Here is a 21,736-nt window from a genome sequence, read left to right as displayed (position 1 = left end):
AGTCACACACAGTAAGTGAAAACAGACCATGATGCTTAGAAATAGAATAAGACGGAAGTAACTAAACCAGAAATATTTACACAATTCCAATTCTTCTAATATGCATCACAGAGAATAATGAGTTTGAGGAAAGAAATAATATTCTGAAAATTATCTTAAGTTCTTTCTTACCATTGACTTTCCCTAAGCCTGGAGCTTTATTTTTCAGTAAAGTCACTTGAATCTGGGGAATGTTTGTGATATTTGAATTCAAAACAAATTTGAAATCCACATGTCCAACCATACAGGCTTTTGGCAGAACCAGTTCAAAGACATGCTCATCCCAGCTGTTGCTGTCAGGAAAAAAGATGACAATGACCCAGTGTTAAGAGAAAACTCACATCAAGCAGGCAGCATTACCCAGTGCGTTCTCCATCTATGCACACTTTCTTCAAGAAGAAGAAAAACTTATTTTCCATTAGTTGACATTCACATGAATTTCTGAAGTAAGATTCTTTCAAGCTGCAGTGAACCACATAAATTTTATCAAGAACACATCAAAAGCCAACTGATGAGAGATCAAATCAATGTTCAGATAAAAGTAGCAGTGAAAAGATTTCCTATTACCTTCATTGCAGTACTGTTTCCATATTACTATAAATATCAGTTACTAGAAATAAAAGGAATGAGGAAAAAAAAAAAAATCACTAAAAAAGGATTACCAATCAGTGAAATGTACGAAAGTATGATAGTAAGTACCTTGCAGTGTCTTAAGTTGGCCTTCTTCATTGGTAAATGCTCAACAATGTCACTCTCCGGTGGTACATCAGCCACATCCAGGAGACTCAAAACACTAGTTTCAAATTATTTTTTAAAATGCATTTCATAATTTATACAGGATGAGAAGTGCTTCTTACCCTGTGCACATTTGGAAGCCTGCACCGTACAAAACGTGTGCAGCTTTCTTCTAATGAGTCATGGTTTCCTTTTGAAGCCAACTTTGGTTTACAATGAAAGCGTAAACTTGAGATGGTAAGTACCCCTCAGGGATCAGTTTTGCAGTTTGATAGACTAAGGTTTGCAAAAAAAACCAGTTCAATCAAAGAGCGATTCAGATAAAACTAATCATGCATTGTCACATTTGTACACATTTTTAAAATAACTGCACTTCCTGATCTTCTTAATTTATCAGTAAATATTTTTTTAAAATGTAGGAACTTTGATAGCCTGTTACTACCTAACTATATAACTGAGAACACTAAGAAACTCAGTATGCTGCTATAAATACTAGTTAGACATTTTTCTAACATCTGAATTATAAAAAAGTATTTTAAATCAAATAACATGCTCCACAGAGTATTGTGCAGAACTATTTTAAAATAGGTTAAGGATTGGTACAAATATATTTAATTCTTTGCATTTTTTACAGTAATATCCCTGAAGGCCTTATCTCCCTCAGGAAGTATAATAAACTTCTAACAGACTGCAGGTACACACAATGAAATGGCACGCCAGCTTTCCAGAACAAGCAACAGAAAAGCAGTGATTTGGGGAGGAAAGATGGACAGAAGTGAAAGCTGGGCAGAAGAGAGCCTGTGGTTATGATTTAATAAGCAACAATGAAGGATTTTCAGCTAACTGTACAAATAACTTGGGTAAATAAAATATAATGAAAAATTATCCCACAACTCCAGTGGAAAAAAAAACCAAACAAACCAAAAAATGTCTGTTAGCAAATGTAACACTAAAAACTTAGAATCACTCATGCCTTTCCTCTGGCTTGGAGAATATGTAGCCCAGTGCAAAGCAGGGAGAGGTCTGTGGGTGTTTTTTTATGTGTGAGTATTCCTATAGGTGTCACGCAAATCATGGACTGAATGAGACCTTCAAAGGAGCACGCCTTCTGAAAGACTAAGTAATATTCTGCTCATCCAGTTTAACTTAAACATCTGGTATAAACCCAGAAATTAATAATTAATCAGTTGTCTGCAGCAGTCTTTTGCAGTCTCTATGTTGCATACGACTCATACTGCCATACCAAATTACAACTGTTATTTGTCTACTCCAGAAATCTATTTTTGATAGAATTCAGCAGCAGGTACCCCAAAAGTAGATTTAAGTGTCTCTCAATAGGCATGTATGGAATAATGATCCTCCATGAAGGTCTCAGAACAATCCAACAGCAAAGAGACCTTATAGCTGTGGCAATGAATTTCACAATCTAATTCTGTGATGAGTGAAAATCTCCCCTTTAAACAGTTTTTTAATTTCTCATCACTCTGTTTAAGTGCATCCTCTTCATTCACATGTAAAGTTTCAAAGTAGTAAAGAAATTAATTTACTTCCTTATTATTTTCTCAATATTTTAGCATACCCATCCTAAATACCACTTTTCTCTGATAATCTAACGCAAGTTCTTCTAGCAACTTTTCTCACCTTTGAAATGCTTCTAAATCTATAACATCTTTTTAAAGAAGAATACACAATCAAGACTGTGTTCGAAATGCAAATATACCATCATTATCACAACTCCAAAATATTTTTCCAAAACACTTCTTCATTCCTTTTATATAACATCTCATCAACGTTTGATCTTCCAACACAACTGAACTTTGAGCTGCAGATCCATTTCCAGAGTTTGAATACTGGAAAGCACATCTTCCTAACTCTTCCTTTTTCACATATCTTCAAATATGTCTGCGTAAGATGAATACATAAAATATTTCCTATAGAAAATTGAGAAAAATCCAGGAAACTCAGACGTCACTGTTTTATCAAAGCACATTAGGAATTAATGTACTTTTTTTTTTTTTCCCAAGGATTAACCCAATTTAACATTTCAGTTAAACTGCCAGTGAAGGGGAAATACTGATATTTAGATAATTCAGAAGGTAAACCAGACACTGCTTTTTCTGGTTTCTTTGTTACACAGCCCTTTTAAAATAACAAAGTAAGATTGAAAGAACCTAAGTGTAATATAACGCCACTCCCTAAAATACATTTAGAGGATTATCTCCTATCTATCTATTTGAGAAACAAAAGAATTACCATATCAAATCGTATTACTCATCCATCCAACCCTGTATCGTGATAGGAATCAGTATGAGACACTCAAAGAAGAGATTAAAGGAACCTCATATTAAGGATCAACAAAACAACCCAGAAATCAAAAGTTTATTCCTGGATAACTTTTAATTAAGAGCTAACATTGCTCTCCAATCTTAACATTGTATATTCTACCCTACGAACAAAGGGACTGTAATTTAATCATTTTCATCGTGACCCATTTAGCAGTTGTCAAAGACTTTCAGTACTAAACCAAAAATTCTAACTTTATCTCTTTACACTCCTGTTTTACCTTGCAGCAGACATAATTCTTTTCCTCTAATGAAACAATATTCATAAGCTAATGTTCCATCTATCACCTTCTAATTAACAGCTATTACCTTCACTGTTTGCTTCCCTGTACCTTCATATTGGCAGCTTTTTACTTGGCAACCATTGCTGAACACACTGGATAATCAACAGTTTTATCTGGAAGTTATTTTGTAAGGAAACACCTCCTTTAGACTTGTTACATACAGAATATTTTACTTACGCAAAGCAAACCCACAAGACAACTAAAGGCTGTAAAGCCTACAATGCACTGCAAGTTTTTAACCGTAGATCACGAACAGTTAATTAAAGCAAGTTCAGTTCATGCTAGGTGTCAGCCCTGGAAAACGTCCGCAACTATTACCGTCCCGACCTGTTTCCCCACCTGGAATGCTTCGTTATCACATCCTAGCTTCCACTTCTTCATACAGCAAGGTTTTTTTCCCCACATACTATCTCTAGCTCTCCCAGCTTCCCTTGGCTATTTTATTGTTTCCACTGTAGGGGCATTTAGATCCTACATTACTACCCAAATCTTCTTCCTCAGCGGGACAGACGTACGACAGACTGACCCAAAAGATCCTATAGGGCCTCATGCACCTCCCTTAATAAAACACCCAACATGACATATATCTGTATTTTGTTTCTTCAAGCATTTTTCAGAAAAAACATGCAAAGCTACTCCAGGTAGGTTTTAAGCAACTCTTCATGGAGACTGCAACACTGCTGTTCTACTCTTTAGGATCCCATAGGAATCCTGAGTTCTCATGTAGAAAACCTAAGTAGTACTACACATACCATGCTGGTGCAGCTCATTTCAATGAAAATACTGACTAAATTTTAGCACAACTGGCTTACATAAATGTCCCGTGTACAAAGATTTAGCTTTACATGAACAGACATAAATCCAGATTGTGTCTTCATATTTAAAAATAAATTACAATACAATTTTGTTTAGGACAACTAGTTAGTCATACTGGCACCTGCAGCTTGCATTTTCCCATTAAAAAATGTACTAGGAATGTGTGTATGCGTAAGAAGAGTGAATCAGACTTTTACAGAAACAATCAAGAATAAATCCTGGCAATATGATGGTCTAATTATATAATGAAATGGCAATATTTGGCAAACAGAAATACACAAATTCAAAACTTGACTTTTTGATTTGTTTCAAGGTCTACTAAACTAACTCTAGCAATCTCACACAGACCTATATAACAAACTACCAAATAGGGATTACTATCTTTGAAAGCACACGTTCTTAAACCTGCACACTACTTTAACTGGTTTTAACTGCACGAAAGTTGTGATTACACCAGATACATGAACTAGTTAAGCAATACACGTGAGCCTGTCTACACCATTACGCTACCTACCTGTCTGTCTGCAGCTTCCAAGTTCGAGTGTGCTGAGCTGCATCCCCATGGTGCTGCTGGTGCAGATGCTGAGGATGCCGCCTTTGCTGCTGCTCTTGCTGGACTTCGACCCAACAGGGAGGGACAGTGGCTGAAAACCGTGGCGTCAAGGTCTCAAAACGGGTCAGTTCCACCAGGGATGTCAGTGTTTCAAGGGAAAATGGCTGGTCCACCAAGAGATCAACTCCTGAATAATTGCAGAACATACATTAATTACTACATACATTAATTACTACACAGATATTTTTTCCAGAACATCCTATAAACCATTTGAAATGCCTCCAAACTGCTATAGCTAAAGTTAACTACAGGTTATACGAAGTTGCTAAAATACTCCAAAACCAACCAACACCCCACCCCACCCCACCCCCGACAACAACAAAAACCCGACAACAACAATAACAACGAAGAACAAACACAAGCAACCAAACAGCCCCAGCCTTGAAGCCAGTATCCTTTGAAGGCAGCTCACTTGGAATAAATTTTCTAAGTACTGAGAGCTCTAAGCATGCTGTCTGGGATTCAACCAGAAGCATCATGAAAGAGTATTTAGCCAGCTATACTTTGATGATGTAGAGCTGATTAAAACGTTTTTGGTTTGGTTTTTTTTTTTTTTTTTTTTTTAATACCTCTACTGACTCAAAATAAAAATAAAATTAAAATGAAAGTTTTATACTTCATGAAAACAGACACATGGAATTAATATGTAATTGTAATGTTTTTATCACTGTTTATAACATTACTTTGGCACCTGCTTATCAATATAGACTTGTTTCATGGTGGATTACTAGAATGCTTTGGAAGGCTCCCAATTCAGCTTAAAAGAGAGGTAAGTGAAAAACAAACACGCTTTATGCAATGCACTTAAAAGACACTGGGCCTACAAAGTATTTTATCTTCTTGTCTTCCTATTCAAGTCTTGTCCCGAGGAAACAAGGATATGAATTGAAGTACCGAACATTAAAATACCCCAGGGAGACAAACACCTAAACAAACATGACAAAGGAACTCTAAAAATAAACAGGTTTCCTCAGACAAAAAAAAAAAAAAAAAAGAAAGAAAACCTGGGGAAAATAAGATATGCACAATGTCAATTTTCTTACATTTCAAGCATTTTTTCTTACAAATGCATTTTGGAGAAAACATTTTACTTGTAAAGAAATTATGGGTTTCAAGAGAAGAAAGTTTGCTCCCTGACTACTAATGCCACCATGCTGGAAAAAGAAAAAAAATAAATTAAATACATCAACAAAAATACCATCTCCCTGAGTGAAGTCTGAACCTAGAGACTATCTCACAAAGCAAGCCAGGTTAAAACCAGAATAGTAACAAGATTACATCCTCCAGCTTGAGAACAGAAAGGCACATGCAATTCTTCCTGAAAAGTGGAGAAGCTCAAGATACCCAGAGTCAGGCAAAAATTCACTCTCATTGCATCAACTACAATTTCTGCTTTTCAAACTAAGAGGCAGGAAGACGCTGAAGAGGTTAGAAATTATAAATGCCTCACTTTAATTTCAATAATACAGCAAACACCTTTTTTTTTACTGCCAAATCAGATGACACTACAATGAGAAGGGAGATCATCGCTCAAACTATGCAACAATTCTATCTTTAAGTAGATTGGATTTTTTCTGCTTCATTATCCCTCCCCCTCTAAGAGAAACAATTACAAATTCAGAATATTCAGAGCAACAACAGGTAACATGGTATCAATCCCTAAAATCGAAAAAGGAAGGACTTAACTTTCCAGTGCTGTCAAGTATACTTAACTTCTTTTTGCAAAATTACATTATTTTTGTTATATTGTTTACAGCAAGTTATGACAAGCTGAAGTTCTAATAGCAAACTTGAAAAAGGTTTTAGACTGGTCAGGAAAACTAACATTCTTTTTCAATTCCCTGCTAAAAAAAGCATTATTTTAGATCACCACAAAAAAACCCCTCTGCTCCTTAAAAGGAAACAATAATTTTAACCTAATCTAAGACTTACAACTCAGTAAGGTTAACACATTTCCTTCTAAAAATAATACAATTTAAAATGTATCCAAGTTGTAAATGCAGGCTGGAAAATAAAATTTAAGAAATACATTCCAGAATGCCAACACCAGAGAAAAACAAACACGTGAACAAACCCCACAATATATAAGAACAACATACAGACAAAAGCTTGTGCTTGTTGCTGTGGTTTCTAACCTGACTACAGCATCTCTGAGCTACAGAGAACACCAAAAGCTATTTCACAAAAACTCCCTGCTGCTGCCTGCCATCAGCTACGCACACGATACATGGATCGAGACTTTATGCTCAGTCAGATCCACCTCGGAGTTCGTTTCCCCAAACAGAAAGCTTTCTGTTGAGCCATGTCTCTGTCTTAAAAAACAGGGCAAGACAAAAGTGATAGAAAATGGGGTTTTTCTGCTTGTTTGGCACTTTGATTAAAAGAGAAGCAATCCTGATGTTATCAATGTTGAGGGCAATGTCTGATCATGATCCATATACATGGTGACAGCTTCATTACTCAAAACGTTTGCACAGTCCTAGAAATCATTCACACCTTATATGCCAAGAATCCAGCATTACTGACTTTAGTATCCTAACCCAGACAGTTCAGATCAAGAGCTCTGCAACCACCATTTGGTTTCCACTCCTCCTCCCCTGTCCCCTCATTTCAGCACTGGCTTCCTATGACTATTAAGCTTCTCTCACAGCTTTTAGTGTCTCAGTTTGATGCCACAGCAAAACAGTACTCAATTCATCTGATCATCATTGTGTATCCAACAACTTTTTGGAAACCATTTCAGACCAAGATCAAGCAATACTACACTCTCTGAATTATACGACTGCTTAAAGGAGGACCTGCAGCTTGTGGACAATCTAAAGATACCCCTACTTTGAAGCCTATACATAAGTAAATCCCTTTCTTATTCCAATAAGCCATATCCAAGCCTATACTAAAGGCTGGATGGGAAGTTGAACAAGAAAAAAAAAAAACCAAAACACAACCAAAAAACCAACCGTTTTTTTCATCAGGTTAGTCAAAGTTACCATTCAATGAAAGTCACTTAAATCTTACACAGGGTATCTCAGGGAAATCTTAAATCTGCACAGGGAATGCATCTGTTAAAGCACATCTATGTCCCAGATATTCATACTCTCTTTATTGCTTTATTTTCCATCAGCAAAAGAAGAAAGGTGTAGAAGAAAGCCACAGGCTTCTTTCCCTCACAAGGTACAATGGTTTATTATTTCAAACTTCAGGAATGGCTTGTCTGGTGAAAGAGAGGAGGAGCAGGAAAAATTCAGTCTTCAAAGCAGAGAAGACGACAGCAGCTGCTGTAGTGCTGCTTACAGACAATTTTATGACAAAAAACATCTTTTCCTCCCCTTTTTTGATCATGTCTTGTGAACTTAAAGTCAGGGGTCACACAAACACAACACAACACAACTTGTTGTGTAATAAGGATGGCAGCAAGCAGCGGTTTGGGGAGAAAGACAGCAAGTAGCCTCTTGGCAACAAAGATGGTCCCTGTACTGTCCTCTCCTAGCTTTTTGTCCACACACACACACACAGGAAAGATCAAGAAGTCCACACCAGAGGTCCCATAACCTGCAAACTCACTGTTCTCCATTACAAGCAGGAGGAGCCCCTCATTTTTCCCCTTCTACCAGACTACAAAAGGCACAACCCCTTCGCTCGACTCCTTATTTTACCCGAGCGGGCTAGGATACACAAAAGGCAGCAGACCGGTGGCAGGACTAGTATATGAGAACTGCAGTAAAGGAAAGACCTAAATATGATGTTTAGGATAAAAATAGAACTTGGACATTTAGAAACCTCTATTTGTTGCTGTCCAAGGGAAACTGGTAGGTAAATGACAGCAGAATTTGAACATAGCTCAACCCAGACAAATGGCTAAAAACAAAAATCCAAGAGTTCACATCACAAGTTTAATTCACCACCAGCAACTGTACTGCTTGAAGTACAGAGACCACTGGTTTCACTGTGTGCAACACCTGCTGAATACACGTTTTGTACAGTTTCATTAAAGAGAGCTGCACAGCTTCTGCATGAAACTTTAAGGTAATTTTACATAATGAATGTGGTTTTAATTCCAAATAAAGAGCTCAAGTCTATTTAAACTATGAGTGAAGCTCAGTGCCTGCACAACTACCTATTTCTCCCTGTCTGCCACACCTAAAACAACATGTAGAGACTGGAAAAACAATCAGTTATACACAAGTTTGGGTGGTTTTTTGGTTGTTTTGGTTTGTTTTTGAAATCGGGAACTGCTAAAGTGTTATGCTTGCACATAACAGAACTCCCAACTTCAGGCAGCAAAACATATAAAGCAGCATGCTATTAAGTAACTCAAAATCATCTCAATATGCAAATTCCAAAACTCAGAAAAGCATTTTTACTTACGATATATTTAAAACACATGCAATTTACCTGTAATGCCTGGACTAGAAGGATTAGATAAGGGCTTGGTGCCTTCTGATGACTGTTCTACACTTTTGGAAAGAGATCCATCTACAAGTATATCAGTTTCATCTATGTCATCACAGGTCCCTCCAATCTGAAGGAAATGAAGTTCTCCACCTAAAATCATCACAGACAACAAAAGAAGAAAGTTTAGACATGCATACAGCTGAACTCAACTCACAAGATAAGCTTGCAGCTGAAGTGCTATACAATTACAACTAATTGTGCAGGACCTGAAACCTGGCAAGATTGTAAGTAAGATTATACAGGAATGCAGAGTAAATGCAAAACAGAACTACAAAAATACTGACTCCACTTGTGAATGGCATCAAAGGAAAAAAAAAATTCTGGAGGCATGGGGGTTAAAAGGCAATTAGCTACGGAAACCCCAAGAGAAACACAAAATCATAACCATTATGACACTCTCCACAATCCAAATTACACTTTTAAACAGAAAACATTCCATTGTGTCAACTGAAGACGTACGCTACCTCATTTGTACAGGTTGCATAAATTTCCTTTTAAAGTTCAATATTTGAGAACTGAAAAAAAAATCACCTCCCCACTGAACTCTCCCAGCTAAAAGGCTCTTCACATTATTTCATCAAACCTGGAATTACAACACTGATCACGTCAAGAGAGCAAGTCCAAAATTTTCAACAGACAGGATGTTTTGATGGAAGCTTGAAATCATTCAAGGAAGTTGCCCGTTATTCACCACTAAAGACATACATCCATGAATTCTGTCATTTACAGAGAAGTCACCAAGAAGGAATGTTCAGTTTTACGTAAAGTTGGGGGAGAGGGGAAGGGCTGTTAACAGCTTCAGAAGTTACAACAATCCTAACCAGTAGGATTTAAATAGAGAAGAAAATCCTAGGGTAGGCCTTCCATAGTTTTTCTGAAAATTGATTATCGACTGTCCTTCAGCATCTTATTAACATTATGACAAACACTGTTATGCAAGTTATCCAGGGAATATGAAACAAACTTGAGACAATACACATAATAAAAACCCAAGATAAAAAGCCGTGAGGGGTGAGGGGAGTAAAATAGAGAGCAACAGAGAGGCACTGCGAGGCAGAACATGAGCGTGCGGGAGGCACAGAGAGCGCCAGTACAGGGGTTTTTTCTGGATCTCGGTAAGAAAGGCCTGACAACAAACAGCTTAATAAACCAGCTGTTTTAACCAGACAGATTAAGAAAAGGAAAATAATAGCTCAAATGACCAAAATGGAAGAACCTCTCCACAGACAGGATCTGCACAGCGTGCGGTGGGAAAACCCTCCCAGGGTCTGGGTGATGCTGCAGGGCTCTCGGCATCTGAAGGTACGTGAGATTTTCCTCACTATCTATATTTCTCTTTTTATTCAATCTCATTAAACCAGCTATTTCATTAAGCCATTAAGTCATTTGTTGACAGGGCCTTTCTCACCGAGATCCAGTAAGAAGCCTGTACTGCCCCTCTCAGCCCCAACCCACTCACCTCCTGTGCAAAACAGTACATCCTAAGTAGATCCCAAGAGTGGAGGAGGAACAAAAATAGTTCTAACAAATAACACGTATAATGAGTTTCTTTGAAATTAAACAGCTCAAAAAAGAGCAACTCTCCTCAAAGAAAGAGAATTAGGGACACATTAGAAAACACAGAGCTTGACAGCTTCATTTGGTAATAAGCTAAACCTCAGTTTCTTTCCCATTCTGTTTACTGCTCAAAGATCAACAATCAAAATGTCGATCTCAACAATTAAAACCAGATAATCTCCTGTCCTGGAAATAAAGTACACCCTTATGCAATAGAAGTTCAACATACTGACTTACACCATCTGCCAGTTTTATGGCTCACAGCAGGAGAAATGCTGAAGAACTTCAGGAAGTTGGGGGGTTTTTGAAGGCAAAGTTATGACAAGGCCTCCCTCACACTGTAGACGGTTGGGTAGGGTTTGGCTTTAGAGAAAAAACACCTCGGTTCTCAAACCAAGTTTCTGAGTTTCTATCAGTAATTAACAGCAGCAAAAAATGTCCTTCCCATTTTATCCATACTACAAGAGGAACAGTCACAATCACAGAATCATTAGGTTGGAATAGACCTCTAAGATCATCAAGTCCAACCATTGGCCTAACACCCACCATGCCCACTAAACCACATCTACAAGTGCCACGTTAACATGTTCTTTGAACACCTCCAGGGATGGTGACTCCACCACTTCCCTGGGCAGCCTGGTCCAATGTTTGACAGCCCTTTCAGTGAAAAAATTTTTCCTCTTGTCCAATCTAAACCTCCACTGGTGCAACTTGAGGCCATTTCCTCTCATCCTATCGCTTGTTACTGGGGAGAAGAGACCAACCCCACCTCACTACACCCCCCTTCCAGGCAGCTGTAGAGCCATAAGGCCTCCCCTCAGCCTCCTCTTCTCCAGACTAAACACCCCCAGGTCCCTCAGCCGCTCCTCACCAGACCTGTTCTCCAGACCCTTCACCAGCTCCGCTGCCCTTCTCTGGACACGCTCCAGCACCTCCATGTCCTTCTTGCAGCGAGGGGCCCAAAACTGCCCACAGCGTTCGAGGGGCGGCCTCACCAGTGCCCAGTCCAGGGGCACGATCCCCTCCCTGCTCCTGCGGGCCACACCATGGCTGACACAGGCCAGGATGCTGCTGGCCTTCTTGCCCACCTGGGCACACGGCTGGCTCGTGTCCAGACGGCTCTCGACCAGCACCCCCAGGGCCTTTCCCGCCAGGCACTTCCCAGCCACTCCTCCCCAGCCTGTAGCGCTGCGTGGGGTTGGTGTGACCCAAGGGCAGGACCTGGCCCTTGGCCTGGTTGAACCTCACAGCACTGGCCTCGGCCCATCGATCCAGCCTGTCCAGGTCCCTCTGCAGAGCCTTCCTGCCCTCCAGCAGATCAACACTCCCACCCAATTTGTCTGCAAACTTACCAAGGGAGCATTCTATCCCTTCATCAAGATCATCGATAAATGTGTTAAACAGAATGGGCCCCAATACTGAGCCCCTGGGGACACCGCTTATGATCGGCCGCCAGCTGGACTGAACTCCAGTCACCACCACTCTGTGCTCGGCCGTCCAGCCGGTTTTTACCCAGCGCAGAGTGCACCTCTCTAGGCCATGAGCCGCCAGCTTTGCTACGAGAATGCTGTGGGAGACTGCGTCAAAGGCTAAAGTCCCGGTAGATGACACCCACAGCCTTCCCCTCATCGACTGGGTGGGTCAGCTGGTCGTAGGAGGAGATCAGGTCGGTTAAGCAGGACCTGCCCTTCATGAACCCACGCTGGCTGGGCCTGATTACCTGGTTGTCCTGCACGTGCCAAGTGAGCACCCTCAAGATGAACCGCTCCATAACCTTCCTCAGCACTGAGGTCAGGCTGATGGGCCTGTAGTTCCCCAGATCTTCCCTCCAGCCCTTCTTGTAGAGGGGCATCACGTTGGCAAGCCTCCGGTCGTCTGGGACCTCCCCTGTTGACCAGGACTTCTGGTAAACAATGGAGAGTGGTTTGGCCAGCTCCTCCGCCAGCTCCCTCAGTACTCTCAGGTGGATCCCATCCAGACTCGTAGACTTGTGGGTGTCCAGGTGGCGCAGCAGGTCATTAACTGCTTCCTCCTGGATTATGGGGGGTTTATTCTGCTCTCGGTCCCCGGCTTCCATCTCAGGGGGCTGATTACCTTGAGGATAACTGGTTTGACTATTAAGGACCGAGGCAAAGGCGGCATCAAGTACCTCAGCCTTTTCCTCATCCTTGGTGACAATGTTCCCCTCCGCATCCAACAGAGATTCTCCTTGGCTCTCTTTTTGTTGTTAAAGTATTTGTAGAAACACTTTTTGTTGCCTGCATTCCTGAAAGACTCCATCAGTTTTCCAACAAAAACAGTGTGCTAAACTTGAGATATCCGACTTTCTCATATTTGTTTTTAAAAAGCTTCTGTAAAGAAGTTTATCATAAACTTCAGTTATACAGCATTAGCCTACAAAATTCTTAGTGCTTATGCATGCTTTCCAAAACCCTGCAGGTGGCTTTGCTTCTGTATCACGAAGGAGGCATTTGTTTTCCTAGAACATCCAAAAATGACCTAGTGATGATGCATCCTTAATCATTTGTTTCAAAGATACCACAGTTCCTATAGTGCCAGGAAAAAAATAATCTGTGCAAAAGTCAATGCTGCCTTTTTTTTTTTTTTTTTTCTTTTTTTTTGGTGTTACTACTGGCTCATGGTATGCACTACTAGGCTGAAAGAGTGATTCATCTGGTGCTTTCCAATTCTAGCCAGGTAGCAAATATCATACGTAGTTTATCTGAAGACTTCCCTGCTTGCATCACTCTGACAGAGGTGATAAATGCTCCTGTTGCACTACCAAGAAGATAGGAAAGCTAACACTGCCTTACTTGTTGATCACAAAGGAGAATAATCGGAAACCAGCATCTTTATACTTCCCAAAAATAACAGGTAACACATTCAAAACATTGTTAATTTAATGCTGAATTGTATTTAAAATCTGTATTTTGCTTGAACTCAAGAACCTGGTGGATTATACAAACAGAACATAAGAATCATAAATCCATCCAAATAAATCCAAAGGTTCATTCTGGCAAAAGAGTTATCAGTTCCAGGAAAGCAGCATTGGCACAAGTTAGAGAACATGTCAGAGACTAAGTCAACGCAGTCAAAACCAATCTGGTGAAATGATGAGTATCCTGACCACATCTCACACTCCAGCAGGAGTCTGGAAGCGTGACACAACTGTCGATAGCAAATCACAACACAAGGACATAGTTGAACGATACCCGAATAGTTAAAGGAATTAAGAAAACAAAGCCATACCACAGGAAACTATCCACTAAACAACTTATAGCCCTCCTTGTCTCACCACTGCGCTGGTGAGGGTTAGCGCTAAACATACTAGTTCCCAACACACTTGAAAAATGTCTTCAAGGAAGCTTCCCCAAAACCTCTCTCCACAGAACTTACACTATTCTTGGAGATTTCAGCTGTAAAACTCCATCTCAGCTTATAATAGAATGCAATTGAATAGGGACAAGTGAAAGTTACTATGCCTAGCAAGAAATAATTAAATGCACTATTACAAGATGAATTAAAATCAGCCGGCCAGCAGTTCTGTAAGAGAGGCTCATGAGTCAGAAGACCAACCTGATTCAGTTTCCCGCTCAAATGTGCAAACATCCCACTATGTATACGCACACATGGTATGTGCAGACTGCAGAGCTGCTAAGGAATTCTTCTGTTCTATTCAAAGACATCTGTAAGATTACTGTGCCTGGTTTGGGGTATGTCGCCAAGAAACATGTGGACTGACTTGAACAGGTCTTTTGGGAGGGAAAAACAAGGGTTTTTTTTCTTTCAAAGCCCCTGAAGAAAGTTTAAAAGGATTGGCAATATTCAGCTTAGGAAAATAAATGGTTGTAGGAGGACAGTAACTAAATAAACTGTCTTTCCCTCCTTTTTTGAAGCAATCTCTTTGCCGTGTTCATAAAGGATAGTAATGAGTCCAATAGCAAAGACGATACAGGCTAAACACTACGAAAAGAAAAATAATCATCAATGACAGCATGCAGTAGAAGAAATTTTGTGAGTAGGCTGTTTAATCTCCATGTTGAAGATCTTCAAAACCAGGCTGATCAGTACCCTACTTCTGAATGGATAAGTGTAATTGATCCTGACTTGGAAGGTGGTCCCTCAGCATCATTTCCAACACTAATTCCGATATAGAAAAAACTCAGTCTCTCCCCTGTCCCACTAGATGCCATTGCCTATGAAGGCAGAAAACTGGAAACACTAAGTTGATTCCTGAACTTCAAATACACCAGGATGCAAGGCTGACAAAGCCTCATGACACGGACAAGACAGTAAGATGTCCAAACAAAACCAGAAAACAGCTACAGACAGTAATTAACACACTATACGTAATTTGAGAGCAAGAAATCTGTAGTAACTGAAAGGTGCAAGATTTGAGAGAATCACTTCTCAAATGTATGAAAGCGTCATCCAGTTCTGCCAGGCTTGCAACAATATTAGCACAGATAGCTCACTTTCAACATATCAAACTCCAGTCTAAAACCCCATTTTCTTCAACAAAGGGGAGTGACTAGAAAAACTCTTGTTATAATGTAACACTGCAGGCAAGAATTTAGGAGAATTATGTATATAGAAAAGAACATTAAAAAAAGAGTAATCACAAAATGGACACCTAAAGAAAAAAGTGCTTATAAATGAAAGTGTAAAATAATCAGTAAGATACAAATGCACACGATGAGTTACATTCAGTGTTGGTGGTCTTCTTTCAGCTTCCAACTCTGACTAATTCAGAAATGGACAATATTCAAAATAACTGAACCAATGCGATCTAGGAATCGCTGTGTGAGAAGCTGAACATCCAAATAGAGGTGCAGTGGGTGTAAGTGAAAGATAAGAATAATCAATGGATTAAAAAAAATGAAGAGTTATCAAAGTACTATATTCAAAACAGGAACCTTGAGGGCAGAGGGATATCTGTGGCATATAGGCCTACAGAAGAAAAAAACCGCAAATCCCAGTCATCTTAAAGGCAGCAAATACAAAAGAAGTCACAGCAAAGCTATTTATAAATTACTACACAGCTATTATAACACTCTCAGAGAGGAAAAAAAAAAAAAAACAACAGAGCTATTTACTGAACAAGCAGAATGATGTGCTTGTCTATTATGAGGAAGATGAAGTGTTCTCCAGTCATTAACAGACAGGGTGGTTACCTAGGCAGAAGAGGCAAATACTCCTACACACAGAGAATAAACGCTCCCAGCTCAACAGACCTGCACATCTTACACTCAAAGCCCCAAAACAGGTTTAGGTAATACCAAATGCTACAAGAATATTATTACCATACATGCTACACTAGATGGGAAACCACCGTGCACAGTAACAATAAGCCCTTTTTTCTTTAATCTTAAAACATAGGACAGAATAGATTTGATGTAAGAAAGAAATTAATAGTAGCACAATTCTATAGAAAAAAACCTTAGCAAGGTTTTTAAATTAGATTGCAGTTTGATCAGCAAAGTATAGGTAAATCATTGTGACATGGATATGATACACCAACAGTTTTCAAAGGCAATTAACCTTTCAGTTACACTTCCATTTTAACCAGGAAAAGCATGCATTATCAAATGAAGCTAAAAGAGTTTAATAGACATTTCTTCAAAACCAGGTGCCAAAAGAAAACAAGTTAGTAAATATTCATGTTTCCATTGGGGATCTGCAAACATAAACACTAGTTGCAAACATGCAATGCTTTAATCCTTACTAAAAAAGCAAGTCTAAAATCTCCACTGCTAAAACTCTTGGTAGGTAAGTGACAAACACAGGACCCTTAACAGACATGAGATTTCTAGAGTAAGTTTGACTTTATCTGTTGGAAATAACGGGTAAAATCTGATTTGAGTTTAACAACCACTCACAGAAAGGACTGTGTAATCAACATGACACCACCATGAAAGGAGGAAATGTGTCAATTTAAATTCTTCTAGCAGAGATAAAGTTCAACATTACATTGGTGGGAGCTCATTTGAAATGTCTGAACCATCCCACCACCTTAGCCCCTCTGAGAGGTCAAGCTTTTCCACCAGAGCTGCATTCAAGTGCAGGCGAACTGAGATACTGGTGCACGGAGGAACTCAGCTGGATGACAGCCAGAGCCGTTTCCACTGCCCCAACGCGACACAAGGAAGCAGGGAGACATGTGGTGGTTTAGGAACTTCCACAAATCAGCAGTTGCCTGGACTTGAGTTACGCTCCCCTTCTACCTGTCCCCTTCCCCCAAAGTGTCTTGTGTTTATTTTGAAAAAAGATTTAACGACCCTGCATGGGTAGTCTGGATTTCACGCTCAGGAAAGTGCAAGCCCAACTGCAGAAGGCTGAAGCAGAACCAGCAGCCCTATCTGAAAGAAAGTAACAAGTGACCACGCTGGAATAAGGTGTAAAAGCATTATCTTCTCTACCCTCTTGAATATCACTGATCGACACAGGAGACATTCTTCTGAAATGTGGATCTCTAGCACAGAAATAATTACATACAAGAATTACTTTTATCTGGTTTGGATTTAAGAAAATCTGTGCCTCTACAAGAACAAATTTACTGGTAGACTGGACATACCCAGGAGTTATAACCATTTTAGAGATTAAAATCTACATTTAAAATGAGGAATTAATCAGAGTCCATGCTCCCTACAACAGAATTAAACTGTAATAAATTCAATGGAATTTGCCTATTACTGTTTTGAAACTTAGATTCTAACATTCTATAAAATAACCCAAATACAGTCAAATCAAACATTAAAAAAAACTTTTTTAATGAAAAGTCTTACCTTTGGTGCATGCACATAATCTGTCTGTGCCCGAACAGTATATCACAGAGACAAACATATCTGGTTCCTCAGTGCCCTCTTTTTTAGGTGGCTCCACTTTGGCCAGAATTTCAAAGTTCGAAAGATCTAGTATTTTTACATATCCTCCCTGAGTAGTTATTACCAGGTGCCCAAGAGTAGAGATCTCAGATCTTCTCTCTCTCCCACTGCCATTTTTAGAAGTTAATTGTATTTCCTCTACAGGCTCCTCACAGTCATCCTCTCGATTATCCAATATATCTGGTGGGAGCAAAATCATTGAGGTAATTGTGTCTTGGGGGTCTTTGATATGTTGGATTTTTACCGGCTCCTCCTCTAGAGTAACTATTCTAGTGGCATAATTCATCTTATAAAGTACTAGGTATCCACCGCTAACACTTCTCTGTTCAGGTTGAATTATTAAAGGAGTTGGTACATCTGCTGGTGACTCATGTTGGATTACATCAATACTCGTGCCATTCACTACAGCAAGACTTGATTCTAGTTCCCCCTTCCGTCTATTACATAGTGCTGAGTTCAATTTATTTAAATTATTCAAGGCCTCTACTTGATTTATTGCACTCAGAGATTCAACAGGACAAGTCCGCAGTCCTACTAACAAATGAACTCCATCTGCACACGGAGTGATTGAGTCTACACACAGGTTCTCCTCCTCTGCAAACTTGGGCAGACGCAGGCACTGAACCAAAGTCCCAGGCTTGGGAACCATAGAGCTCCACTTGTCCGAGTCTGGAGAAGTTAGGTTGGCTGCGGCATCTGCAAACTGCTGAATGTAAGTCACAGGGGGATCCTGTAACAGCAGCTGCTCCTGACTGTCCAGCTCCATTTCAATGATCTGTGGAACTGTGAAACCATCATCATGGATACTTTTACTCATAATATTGTTCATCTGCGAAAAGATTTTTCCTGCTTTTTCATCAGACTCCTTAATGCTGTATAGCAGCAATACAGGTAAAGTCCTCCTTACGAGAGGGGAATTCAGTTCGGAGTTAGTGCAGGATTCATTGTCAGTTGATCCCTGTTCCGAGACACTCTCACCTCGAGTCCTACTCAAGCCATCCAGTGACCTCTGAGAGTTACTGCTAACAGGAGAGGTAGCAGGGGATTTGTATGTTAGTAGACCTCCAGCTAATAAACAAGGAAAGGGAATGTTGTGTTGTTCTAGATGTTTTTCCTTCATCTTTTCACTCTTACAGTTGGCCAAACAGGGATTTGCCCCAAGTTCTTCTAGATCCTTAACCGTGTCTTCCAGAACATTTGCAACAATTTCCCACTGAAGTTTTTCAGGTTGCTGAAGAATGCTGAGCGCTGTTATATCAAGGCTGACTTCCATAGTTTCTTTTTGTGACGTATGCCCTTTAAAAAAAAAAAAAGTTTAACATAAGTGAAAAAAAAAAGAAGGTATGATACTGCATATATTATGGACTTATCCTCATAATTAAGCAAAGAGTCACTGCTCTACAGTTTTAATATGTTAAAACATTCCATATGTTCAATATTTGATAGTCAAGAAACAATAAAAGAGGCCCAGAAATGTTCCTTGCACATAGACTAATGGTCCTCCTAATCTTATCAACAAGAGTGAAAGTAAAGAGAACAGGACACTAGCCGTTGTGACAAGTCTCCCAGCAAACAGCATTATCTTTTACCAATTATTCTACTTAGGCTAGACCACCATGCTGAAACCCACCTAGTCTAATCAACTCAATTCAGGGCCTGCTATATATTATTCCCCCTCCTTCCTGGACAATCCAGTACTATCAAAAACATGGCATTTTAATCTAGAACTTGATACTTCCCACCATGGAACAGATCACCTAACAGAAAGAACTCCACGCTACTATAAAACAAAACCCAGTAAAAACTTAAGATAGCCGATCAAATTAAACAGTACTGCAAGAATAACAATGAGTCAGAAGAGCTCAACTAAGTAACGCAGAGATTTAAAAGATTACAAAGGACACCATGCAAACCCAGATTAATAGATGACTTAAGCATAAGTGACAGAACATTGTCTTTGCTAATACTTTTGTTCAAAAAAATCCTTTTGACATCTTAAGTTTGTTTCCTTGTCTGCACATGTTACTGTTTCCCCCCACTCGCTGATCATTACTCAAAGATGTAAACCAGATTATGGAAAATAAACCTGTAATCCTCCCTCAAAATTTCTGATTCAACCTTTAAGAAAATAACACAATAACACCATATATAGCACTGTTCTTTATTCAGGAAGAGAAATACTCTATCAAAGTGCATACCCACAGAGAAACAGTCAAGAAAAAGGAACTCTCTCTGGCAATCCCCTGAATTTAAAGGGGTTTGTAGAGCTGTAATTTGTCCTGTTCTAAGTAAGTTCTTTTAACTTGGTTTGTGTGTTTATTGACAGCAAGATAAGCAATGCTTGTTGTCAAATAAGACATTTATTAACCAACAAAGTAGGGTTACTCTTCTCTCCTGCATGTAATCGCTCCACACACAAACAGTGACTTAAATATTTGCACTGCTTTCAAGGCCAATTTTTTTTTTCATTTTTTCTGATACAGTGAATATAATACCATCGGTTTTGACAGCACTTTTTTAAAAGCCCGAGAAGAACAATTTCTCTCCTGATATCTAAACTATCAGATCGATCAGATATAACCTACCTGTCACAGATTCTGATCTGGAATGCTCTTCACTGTCTGAATCCTCCAGTAGGTCATCACTACAGAAAAATAATGCACGAATGACACAATGTACACTGTAGCTGCATTCTTGTTTTTAATTAATTTTTTTTTGAAAAGAGTAAAAAATACAATGTGTATTCCTGGTTTTAATTATTTTTTTTTTCTAAGAGTAAAAAATACAATGTGTATTATAGACTGTCATTTCTTTTAGCCAGCACTGTACATGCATTGATGAGCTGGTCACAGACCCTTACAATATAAAGATTTTTTTCCTCTGTCATCAAACCAGTAGACCAGCTTTCCGTTTGCCTCATTCCACTATCGTATTCCCAACAATTCAGACATAAATGGAAAATGAAAGCCAGTTCTCAGAAAACAAAACCAACCAAACGAAACTTCTAAAACCTGATGACACCTTCTTCAAAGTTCCTCAAAATAGCCTCTGAAAGGTAGAGCTGCCAGACTGGTCTTCAATTCTACCAAGGCTATTTTGTAGCTAGCACAGGAAGGACGTACGGGCAGTATCTTGCTTTTAAAAATACTATCAAATGAATCATTTATTCATAAAAGCAGATTCTGTTCAAGATAGCTCTTTGTCCTGATTTGAGCTAAAACAGAACTAATTCTGTTCAGTGATTTTACTTTTCAGTTAAGTCAAATAACCACACTTTCTGAAACCAACAGCATGTTTTTCCAGACAGTGACTGCTTCTAGCAATGATAACACTTGGTGTTTGTACTTAATAGCAAGGAATGGGATGCAGAAAGGCTCTTGCTTATGCTTGTTCCTATAGCAACCAAGGTCACTGCTGAATCTTGTGCCCCATGTTGGGGTGATGGAAGTGAAAAGGGTCACAAGTCGATAAAAAGGTCGCACCTGCGGGGAGGAGCAAACCGGGCAGGTGACCCAAAACTGACCAACAGAGTATTCCATCCCATATATATCATATTCAGTACTGGTTTTGTACTTATTTGCATATATTTCATTATTTCCTTATTTTTATTATCATCTTTTCTTTTATTGTTATTGTTTCATTAAAGCTGTTTCAGTTTTTTTAGTAAGTCTCTCTCCCTTATTCTCTCTCCTTTCCCCTACTGGGAGGGGAGAGGGCTAGAGAGCATCTGTCACTCATTAGTGGCTGGCCCAGCCTTAACCCTTGACGCTCTTCAAGAGAAATAGTCCCTCCAATAGTTCTAAGAATGAATGACGATTTTGTGCATCTGCCTTTTCCAATGTAAGGAACCATTTCCTATTACAGGCTCTTTACACACAGGAAGAACAGAAGTGCCTTCGCAGCTTCAGGTGTAACTACTCGCAGTATCAAGTCAGACCTCCAAATTTCAATAAACTGCCTGCCTCCTCCTCGTGTCCAAGAAATAGACCTTTTCTGGCTCAAACCTGATCAACC

At 39.4% G+C, this 21,736-nt stretch overlaps 1 protein-coding gene across 1 annotated transcript in view; it reads right to left on the bottom strand.

Moving 5' to 3' along the window:
• The window catches only part of BIRC6 (baculoviral IAP repeat containing 6), a 188,164-nt gene that overhangs the window by 140,478 nt on the left and 25,950 nt on the right, over nt 1-21,736 (bottom strand). The window contains exons 9-13 of the mRNA XM_086461818.1: nt 20,308-20,366; nt 17,624-19,018; nt 9,222-9,371; nt 4,731-4,956; nt 172-332 (exon numbers count right to left, since the gene is read on the bottom strand). Coding sequence (XP_086317944.1) covers nt 172-332; nt 4,731-4,956; nt 9,222-9,371; nt 17,624-19,018; nt 20,308-20,366 — 1,991 coding nt within the window. The remainder of the gene's footprint in view (nt 1-171; nt 333-4,730; nt 4,957-9,221; nt 9,372-17,623; nt 19,019-20,307; nt 20,367-21,736) is intronic.

The sequence above is a fragment of the Leptosomus discolor genome, chromosome 2 (genome assembly GCF_034619465.1).
Source record: "Leptosomus discolor isolate bLepDis1 chromosome 2, bLepDis1.hap2, whole genome shotgun sequence".
NCBI classification, from domain to species: Eukaryota; Metazoa; Chordata; class Aves; order Leptosomiformes; family Leptosomidae; genus Leptosomus; species Leptosomus discolor.
This window is presented reverse-complemented; position numbering and strand designations above follow the sequence as displayed.